The sequence below is a fragment of the Lepidothrix coronata genome, unplaced genomic scaffold (genome assembly GCF_001604755.1).
Source record: "Lepidothrix coronata isolate B3197 unplaced genomic scaffold, Lepidothrix_coronata-1.0 Scaffold281, whole genome shotgun sequence".
In the NCBI taxonomy this organism is placed as follows: Eukaryota; Metazoa; Chordata; class Aves; order Passeriformes; family Pipridae; genus Lepidothrix; species Lepidothrix coronata.
The window spans coordinates 312,082-321,985 of NW_016690461.1; the positions used below are offsets into that span (position 1 = coordinate 312,082).

General features: G+C 66.4%; 2 protein-coding genes across 2 annotated transcripts in view; one reads left to right on the forward strand and one right to left on the reverse strand.

Moving 5' to 3' along the window:
• The window catches only part of SHMT2 (serine hydroxymethyltransferase 2), a 7,635-nt gene extending 7,156 nt beyond the window's left edge, over positions 1–479 (forward strand). The window contains exon 7 of the mRNA XM_017836607.1: positions 77–479. Coding sequence (XP_017692096.1) covers positions 77–204 — 128 coding nt within the window. The 3' untranslated portion in view covers positions 205–479. The remainder of the gene's footprint in view (positions 1–76) is intronic.
• A 654-nt stretch (positions 480–1,133) lies between these two features.
• NDUFA4L2 (NDUFA4, mitochondrial complex associated like 2) lies at positions 1,134–5,697 on the reverse strand. Its single transcript, XM_017836622.1, has 4 exons — positions 5,594–5,697; positions 2,966–3,054; positions 1,484–1,544; positions 1,134–1,250 (listed from the first exon to the last, which is right to left on the reverse strand). Exons 1-4 carry the CDS (start codon positions 5,648–5,650, stop codon positions 1,194–1,196), a joined length of 264 nt encoding a protein of 87 aa, XP_017692111.1. The 5' UTR covers positions 5,651–5,697; the 3' UTR covers positions 1,134–1,193.
• Positions 5,698–9,904: the final 4,207 nt, after the last annotated feature.

The window sequence follows — 9,904 nt, forward strand, 5'->3', positions numbered from 1 at the left end:
ACCCCGAGACGCAGCGGCGCCCGGGCGGGGCCCCCCCCCCCCGCGGGGCCCTCCCCCCCCCCCTCCCCCCCCCCAGGTAAGCTCCAGGACTTCAAGACCTTCCTGCTGCAGGACCCCGAGACGCAGCGGCGCCTGGGCGAGCTCCGCCAGCGCGTCGAGACCTTCGCTCGTGCCTTCCCCATGCCCGGCTTCAGCGACCACTGAGGGGGGGCTCCCCTCCTGCCGGGCTGGGGCCACCGGGGGGGGGGCGAGGGGAGGCTGAAACCCCCCCTCTGCCCTTCCCCACTCCCCTTCATCCCCCTTTAGCACCTTTGGGCGCTCCCTCCCCGGGGCGGGGTCGGTGCCCGCCCATCCTGCTCTCAGTGTTAGGGTGCAGAGACCCCCCCAGACCCTGACTGGGGAGGGGGCACCGCTTGGTCCAGCCTCATCTTGCACTTTTCTATGGGGGGGGTTGCTAATAAAAGCGGGGGCAGAGCCTGGAGGTGTGTGGGTGCTGGGCTGGGGGGGCTGGGGGCGGGTTCCTGGAGCCCCTCGGTGCTGCACCAGGAGAGCTGGGGGGTCTCTGTGCCTCGGTGTCCCCGTCCTGGGGCTTCACCCAGTGGGCTCTGAGGACAGGGGGTGACACTGAGCCCCAAAACAAGTCAGGGGGCCATAGCCCAGGCTGCCCTACCCCCCCTTTTCCTGCCCAGCCAGACCCTGCCCCGTGTCACGTGTGCCGGGGGTGCACACGCCTCCAGCACACACATGAACATCCACACACACGTGTGGAGGTGACCCCTCCACCCCCTCACTCTCTCCAGAGGGTCCGGGGGGGGGCCTGGAGCGTGGGAGAGCGGAAATGCAGCACCCAGGGGGGGCTTGTGCTGCTTCCAGTGGGATGTGACCCCCCCCAGCCTTCCCGGGGGAGGGGGTGTGAGAACATCTCCTGCATTACAGGCCCTGGGAAACCATAAATGACCCGCTTTGCTGCCCCCCCCCCATTTATTACCGTCCTAGGAGTTCAATGCAGGCACAACGTGACAGTGAGGGGCGTGGGGGCTCTGCAGGGACGTGGTTTATTGGGGGGGGGACTCGGCCACACGGTTTTGGGGTGCTGGGGGAGCGGTGGGACCTTTGGCAGAGCTGGAGGGGCCGTGGGGGGGCTTCTGGGGGGGGTGGGTCCCCCCCCTGCCCCAGCAGGTCCCGGGGGTGGCTCAGAAGCTGGGACGCTCCTTCTTGAGGTTCTTGTAGTCAGTGGAAACTGCCAGAAACTGGAGAAGGGAGGGAGGTGAGGGGGGGTCGGGATTCCCCCCCCTGCTGTCGCTGCACCTTGGCCCCGAGGTGGGGGGGACACACGCAGTGCCCCCCTCCCCAAATCTGAGCACAAGGAGCTGTGGGGCCCACGAACCTCCCCTCTGGGGCTGATCCCCCTTTCCCCTTCCCAAGGAGAAAGCCCTGCCCTAAACGTGGCTGCTCCCCCCTCCCCAGTTCACCCAGTGCTCACTTTATACTGGTCCGTGGGGCTCAGCTTGTTCCAGGGCTCGGGGTTGTTTTTGCGGTCCCAGCTGCGGGGGGTGGTGGGGGGACATCAGCACCTGCAGGGAGTGGGGAGAGACCCCACCCCACCCCACCCCACCCCACCGCCCGCGAGCCCCCAGCCCCGGTGTCACCATCCCCAGTTCTCCTCGGAGCCTTCCCACACCGGACACATCCCGTCCTGTCCCGGGAGGGGCTTTGGGAGGCCGGCAGAGCCGTGGGATGGGGTCCCTGGAGAGAACAGCTCACGTGCCCCCCTCTTCCATCATCCCCCCCCCATCCGCTGGTGCCGGCCAAGAGCAGAATTTTCCATCTGGGAAGATGTTTGTGTGTGTTCTCGGGGGATGGAGGGGGGGCCGTGCTGCAAGGACAGCCCCCCCGGAGCTGTTAATGGCATTAATGTGCTGGGGGGGCTGTTGTCCCCCCCCAAACACCCCCCTGCACTCCCACCCTCCAAGCCAAGGTGTCTGGATCCGCTAATTGCAGAGCTGAGCTCAGCTGGTGCCAGATTAAATCCATGAGTGGTTTTACCGGGAGCAAATAATTATGAGCGAGGTGGGGGGGCTGTGGGGGCACGGCAAAGCCAGCCTGGTCCCCCCAGGACGCAGGGCTGTCCTGCCCATCCATCCTCTGCAATTCCACATCCCTCCCTCCACCCAGGCACCCCCCCCGTCCCCCACCCCTCCATCCATCCTCACACCTCTCCCTCCACTCTTCCTCCCCCACCCCCGGTTTTGTCTGTCCCTCCCTCCCTCCCTCTCCCCATTCCTTCTCCAACCATCCATCTGACCATTTCCCATTCCTCCCTCAGTCCCACCCTCCCCACACCCATCCATCATCCATCCATCCCTCCATCCATCTTCACACCTCACACCTTTCCTCTTCCTCCGCTCGTTCTTCCATCCCTCCATCCCCCCTCCACCCCTCCATCCTCACACCTCTCCCTCTGCTCATCCCTTCCTGCTGGTTTTGTCTGTCCCTCCCTCCCTCCCTCCCTCTCTTCATTCCTTCTCTAACCATCCATCCCACCGTTCCCCTCAGTTCCCTCCCCACATTTTTCCCCCTTGTCCCTCAGCCACACTCAGCTTTTCCCCCCCTTGTCACCCACCCACCCACCCTCCTCCCAGTGCCCAGAGCAGGAGGCTGGAGGAGCCCTTCTCCCATCCCCCCCAAAACAAGGAGAGGGGACACAACCCCCCAGCTTCCCTCACCCCCTCGGGGCACCTCTGCACCCACATTTGCCCCCACCACTCACCAGGAAGGGGTCGGGTGTGTCTGGGCACCCCAACACCCGCTCACCACGCCGGGGCTGAGCCCCCCACGCTCTGAGGGAGGGGGGGGAGAGCCCGGGGGGTGCCCAGGGTGAGAGATCAAGGGGTGCCCAGGGCCAGTGCCCAAGGGGTGCCCGGGATGAGAGCCCAGGGGGTGCCCAGGGCCCCCCGAGCCGTACCTGACGTCGGGGCTGTACAGAGCCAGCCTCAGCAGGTACAGCACCGCGCTGCCCAGGCCCACACTGATGAAGCCAATGAGGGGAATGAGCTGCAGAGAGAAAGAGAGAGAGAGAGAGAGAAATGAAAAATACCCCAATAAAATGAATATTTATCAGGCGGACTGGAGAGTGAAAGGCAGAGCTGACACGCCGGGAGATTTACAGGGGGAATATGGCAGAGCAATCCTGTAGCCGGGCTGTGGTACACAGTGTAGCTGTCAGCTTGAGTGACTGAATTAAAAGAGGGAGAGAAAAATCGGCTCGTGGTGGAGAGGAATTGGATTTGGAATGAGAAATCACTTCCCCTCTGCCTGTGGCTGCCCCGTGCCGGTGTTGCTGAGGACCCGGGGACCCCATTCCCAGCATTTCCAGCGCCCCTGCTCAGGGCTCAGCCCTGGCTCACGGTTCCTCACCGAGGGACTCAGTCCTGGGCACCCCATTCCCGGCATTCCCAGCATCCCCAGTGCCCCCGTTCGGGGCCAAGCCTCAGCTGATGGTTCTTCCCCGAGGTACTCGGTCCTGAGCACCCCATTCCCGGCATTCCCAGGGTTCCCAGTTCTCCGGCTCAGGGCTGAGCATCAGCTCATGGTTCCTCCTGGAGGGACTCGGTCCCTGAGCCACACCGTGGCCCCGGCAGTGTCCCTGTCCCCCCACAGCCCCCCAGGCCCTGCCCCCCCCTGCACCATCTCCTGGCGCAGCTCAAGGCAAGGAGTGCTCAGTTCCCCTTGCTGGAAAGGACTGGGACACACTGGGGCCGAGCAGTTGGGGGTCCAGAGCCAGTCTGGGGGGGCACTCAGTGACCTCGGCCCCACCACAGATGTCCCTGCGAGCACGAGGTGCCCTCGCCCCCCCTCTCCGTGCCCACAGCGGCTCCCGTCACACCTCGGCCGAGCCACCGGTTCCATCTCCCCGTCTCCGCTGGCGCTGCCAATCCCCCCGTGCCCGGAGCGGCGCGGCCTCAATCGGAGCCGAGCCGAGGCGGGTTTGACCTCCCCCAAATTGCCGCGGCCCCCGCGCCGGGGAAGCCGCGGGCGCGTAATGAGCCCGGCGCCAGCCGTGCCCCTGGGAGCCGGAGCCTCGCCGTGCCCATTAACGGCGGCGGGGCCGCCGGAGCCGCCTCGCCAACCCCCGGCCCCGTCCGCGGCTCCGCTCGGCGGCTGCAGCCAGAGATGGGGGGCTGGGGACCCCCACCCGAACAGCCCCCACGCCGTGACTGTGTCCCCACTCGGGTGGCACGTGGAAACGCGCTGAAAAGGGTCACTCCGACCCCTCTGCCCGCCACCACCAGCCCACAGCAGCGTCCCCCTGCCCAGCCCTCGCTCCCCACCGGCCCCCCCGGCCTCTCCCAGTGCCCCCAGTACGGCCCAGCTCCTGCTCGGCAGCGCCCTGCTCGAGCCGAGCTGCGATGATGGAGCGCCCGGCAGATGCCAGCGCCCATCCCGGAGGGTCGGGGCCATCGGCGGATGACGGTCCTTGGCACCGGGTGCCAGCAGGAGCTGGCAGCGGCCTCTGCCCGAGCGCTGGCGAATCCAGAAGCCGCCGCAGCGCCGGGAGTTGCTGTGGCTGCTGGAGGAGGTTCGGGGCGGCGGGTCCGTCTCACCATCTGCTGCCGACACCGCCTGGGTGATTAATGCCCGGGAAGGATTCGGGGGCTGCCAAGCCGCAGGTGCCAGCGGTGGAGCCCCATTTCCAGTGGGGAGCAGTGCCAGGCTCTGCCCCGTGCCCGGTCGGTGCCCACCCAGCCGTGCCAGAGGGTCCTGGTCCTGCGTGGCCGGGACACCCATCACTGCCGGGCAGCCGGGAACCCACTGCCGGGTGAAAGTGCAGCTCCCCCTGCCCAGCGCTGTCACAGCCGAGCACTGGGGCGGGTGGGTGACACCCCACGGGGAGGGTGACACCGCAGAAACTGCCCCAGCACCAAACCTGTACCAGCACCCAGGACCCCCCCCAGGCCTTCACACCTCCAGTCTGGGGGTCTCTCTGTGCCCCCCCAGCCACTCCCAGCTCCTCAGCTGGAGAAACCGTGGCAGGAACAGAAAAATCATCCCAAACCCTTCCGTTGGGCAGCGAGGATCACGCAGGAGGCCCGGCCTGGGCTGCCCATTTGGGGATGCTGGAAGCACCCCGGGGATCCTCTCTGCCCATGCCCACGGTGGTGGCCCCCCCTTGGCAGTGCTGGATGGAGGGAACGGGGTGGGAAGCACCGGGTGGTCTCACCTTTCCTTGGAGAAGGAGGGATGGGGACCCCCAGGACCCCCCGGCTTACCCGGAGGGTGCTGAGTGGGAGGATGGTGGGAAGGGGAGGTTGGTGAGTGGGGATGGAACAGGACTGGGGGGCCGAGGGGGCTCCTGGGGAGGGTGGGGAAGAGGAGCTGGCAGAGGGCACAGAGGGCAGAGGAAGGCACAAGGAATGGGGGGTGGGATGAGGGAAGAAGGACGTGGAGAAGCCCAGGGGCTCCTGGCATGTGGCGAGAGAAGGGCAAGGACGAGCCTGAAGGATGGGGGGCTGCGGGGGGGTCCCCGAGAGGAGGGACAGAGGGCAGGGGAGGGATGGGGGGGCCCTGGAGGGAGGGGGGCCGGGTCACTCACTCCGGGGTGCCGTTTGACATGCCGGGAGAACATCCCTCCGCGCAGGGGGCCCTTCATGGCCGGGGTGGGATCGGTCCGGCTGCGACAGCGGGTTCCCAGGTCCGACCGAGGATGGAGGGTGGGCAGGAGGCGAGGGAGGCGTCTGCGGCCGGGCTGGGAGGGACGGGGCGGGTCGGGGACGGGGATCCCGGCCCGGGGACACGGCCAGCGGGGAGGGACGGGGAGGCTTGGGACCAGATCCCGACCCCCGGCCCCTTCCAGCCTCCCCCGGGGTGACCCCGTTGTCTGGGGGACTGACGAGCTCTGGGCGTGGACCCCGAGGTCCCCCCGCGGGCCTCAGTTTCCCTCCGCGCTCGGGACCGGCCCCGTCCCGCCCCGCGGGGCCCCGGCCCAGGCGAAGGATGAGCCGAGTGATTCCCGGTGACAACTTGGCCGGGCTTGGCCGCCCCCCCCGCCCTCCCGGTTATGATAAATGATATAACACCCAATTTACATTCGGCCATGCAAATCTCCCCGGCAGGAACAGATGCTGCCGTGCATGTGGGAACCGGCCATTTGTGTCCAACAAAGGACCGGGAGAGGGACGGAGCGGGGGGGTGGGGGTGGCACGATGGACCCCGGCAGGGATGGGCACCCTGGTCACGTTCTGGCACTGGCAAGGGCCAGCACAGCCGTGTCTGGTACCTGTGAGACCCCACCTTGGGGGTTCTCAGAGCCCCCCCAGGATGCTCCTCTCTCCCACCCACGCGTGGGGTCCCCCCCAACACGAGGCCACCCACCCCCTCTGCTTACAGCCGAGGATAAAGGACAAAGGGGGGAGTTTTTGGGGAGCACACGGGTACGAGAGCAGGCTGAGGCGCATCCAGCAAGGCCCCGGGTGATATAATTAGAGATTTGAGATGCCATTGATTAAGTGCCACTGCCCGAGACGGAGCATCCTGCCCTCGGGCACGGCCGTGTGTCCTTCCTCACCTTCCTCTGCCCAGGGCGGCCGGGAGGGCACGGGGGGCACTCAGGGAGGGTGGGCAGGGGGTGCAGGGGGTGTGTGCACATGGACACGTGTGTGAGTGTGGGACGTGTGTGCAGGGCGTGACCCATCACTGCAGGGCGGCCCACGAGGTCTGGGGGACCCCGGGCCTGTCGCTCCCAGCTCTGCTCTGGGGGGCCCTGCACCCTGAGCCCCCCATCCCCTGCACCCTGAGCCCCCCGTTCCCTGCAGGAGCTCCCCTGGAACACGGAGGGATTCCCTGCCCACGGAGCCCAGCTGCCTCCACGCTCGTTAATGACTGTAATTAAGAGGCAGTTTAATCCCACGTGGTGCTTCCCCGTTCCGTGGGGATGCCGGGAGTCCTCGGGAGCAGCCGTGCAGGGGGGGCTGGGGGGGCTCCAAGAGCGTGACCCCAGAACCCCCAGCACGGAGGTGCCACTGGAGCTTCTCCCCTGCACACTCGGAGTTGGGGATCAGTGTTTTGGGAGGGAGAACACACAGATCCTTCCCGGAGAGAAAGGAGTGGCCAAGCCTGGGCCAGGTGGGAACAGGCCTGGGCTACACAGATGTGCACATCTGGGCAGCTCCACACCCACCCAAACCAAGGAGCTCTGGTCTACCCATGCAATCCATAGGGACCCATCCCAAAATCCAAGGGACACAGGGGGTTGGGAGGGATTCCCACCTCAAAATTCAAGTTCCAGGGGGGAACTCGGGGGTCCAGGGGGGACCCAGAGGTCTGGGGGAACCCACACCCCAAAGTTCAGGGGTCTGTAAGGGACTCCACTGTCTGGGTTGGGGGTAGACAGGGGTCTTGGGTGGGCCCAGTGCCTGGGGGGGGACCCTTACCCCAAAATCCAGGGGTTCGGGGGGGGGATCTAAGGGTTTGGGTGGGACAAAGGGGATCATCACCACAAAAGTCAGGGATTCAGGGGGGCAAACAGGGCTCTGGGGGGCCCCCCAAGGGTCTGAGGGAGTCACGAGGGGGGTCCTGGGTGGGGGGCACCCCGAGGTGCTGCGGTGCAGCCGCACACACCCGGCACACGGACACGTGCACGGACAGACAGACACACCTGGGGGAGCTCCCAGACGGTGGCACACGTGCAGAGGCACCCGGGGAGGTGACACACACACGGCAGAGCGGGGCCGGGGCCGGGGGGGGCCGGGAGGGGGGTTTGGATCCGCCGCCTCGGGTGATTTTACAACCGCTCCAAAAATATTATTCAAGATGAAGGAGAATCGCGGCTGCTGCGAGCGAGCGAGGGCCGTCGCCGGGAATTTATCACCCGGAATTGGGTGCCCCCCTTCCCGCCCCCTCCCCCGGCACGGCGCCGTGATGAAGTGCTTCATTAATGGGAGATGCTGCGGCTCGGGATGAACGTGCCTGCACCTGAGCACACGCTTCCTCGGGCTCCTGCCTCGGCACGGAGCCCCCCCGGAGCCCCCCCCCCGAGCCCTCCTGATCCACACATCCCACGGGGCAAGTCCACAGCCCCTCCAGGCCCCTCCCAACCCACACATCCCATGGCACAAGTCCACAGCCCCCCTGCCCTCCCAGCTGGCACCCACTGGTTGTGCCCCCCCAGCTTGGGAGGGGGCCCCCCCAACCACGCCCTGGTGTGACACGGGGTCACCTCCGGCTGCTCACGGGGCCCTTCCCGTCGATCCGGCCCCAGATCCCACCAGAGCCGTAATTCCCGCCGGATTTCGGCCTGGCACAAAAAAATCCACCCCAGGCAAAGCAAACAAACAATAAACAAACAGCCGATAATTAAATGGAGAATTAACGGGATGGATTCCATAACCCCCCCCCCCGGAGCCAGGCTTGGAACCGGGAGAAAGGGCTGGATCCCGGGGATGTGGGAGAGAGGGACGAGCCCGGTGCTGCTGCCGGGGACCCCGAGGGGAAGGAGTGGCACTTGCAGCTCCACGACGGGCATCGCCCCCCAGCACTATCGCGACACGTCGTGGTGATTTGCGCAGCCCCGGCCCTGCCAAACCGGGCTCGGCAGCGCCGAGCCAGCGTGTGACGTCACGCAGCAGGCGTGACGTCACCGACCGCCGTGACATCACAGCCCCTTCCTCGCTCCTGCCCTGGTCGTGACGCGGCTCCGATCGCGCCCACCCAGGGCCCGGCACATCCATCACCCATCGGGGCGCGGCGCCTGCAACTGGCACCGTCATTTAAGAGCCATTATCGGCCTAATTCCCCTCATTAATCACGGGAGCGGCGGGGGGAGCACCGGGAGAGCCCAGCTCCGACCCCCACCGCGGCTGCACGGGGGGACACCCTCGGACCCCGACTGCCCCAGACCCTGTCACCCCCCCGGGGAGGCTGCAAAAGCCTCCCCCAGCTGCCGAAGGGGTCCTGGGGAGCTGATGAAGGATCCTGAGGAGCCAGGGGGGTCTTGGGGAGCCGGGGGGGTCCTGGGCAGCCGGGGGGGTCCTGGGCAGCCGGGTGGATCAGCTCAGCCGCTGCCATGAAGCGATTCCTGGAACCGACCCCGCAGTTCCTCCCCCCCCGGCCCCGGCCCCGCACAATCGATTTTTTTTTTCCATAATTCTCCGCAGAAAAGCCCCAGCCCGGAGCTGCGATTTCCCCGCCCGCGTTATAAATAACCGGGGTCAGCGGCTGCGAGGGCTGCGCGGAGCTACAATTTAATAAACACAATGGCCTCGTCCTTCATCGGCACAAAGACACCGGGGGGGCCCGAGAGGAGCACACGGCTGGGACACGGCTGGGACACAGCTGGGACATGGATGGGACATGGATGGAACACACACACACATGGCTGGGACATGGATGGAACACACACACATGGATGGAACATGGCTGGGACATGGATGGAACACACACACAGGGCTGGAACATGGATGGAACACACACACGTGGCTGGGACACGGATGGAACACACACACATGGCTGGGACATGGATGGAACATGGATGGGACATGGATGGAACACACACACACACACGTGGCTGGGACACGGATGGAACACGCACATTCACGGCTGGGACATGGACACAGCTGAGACACGTAACACGTGGCAGGGACACACCTCACACACACCTCACATACACACACAGGTCTCACACACACGTCTCTCACACACACACACACACACATCACACACACACACATATGTCACACACACACACATATGTCACACACATGTCACCTCCCTCACACTCCCGCCCCCCCTCGCGCCGTTCCCGTTCCCGTTCCCGGTCTCGCCCCGGGGCCTGCGGGAGGCCTGTGGCGCCCTCTGGTGGCCGCGGCGGGGTCGGCCCGGGGGCACCGGGACAGGCACCGGGACAGGC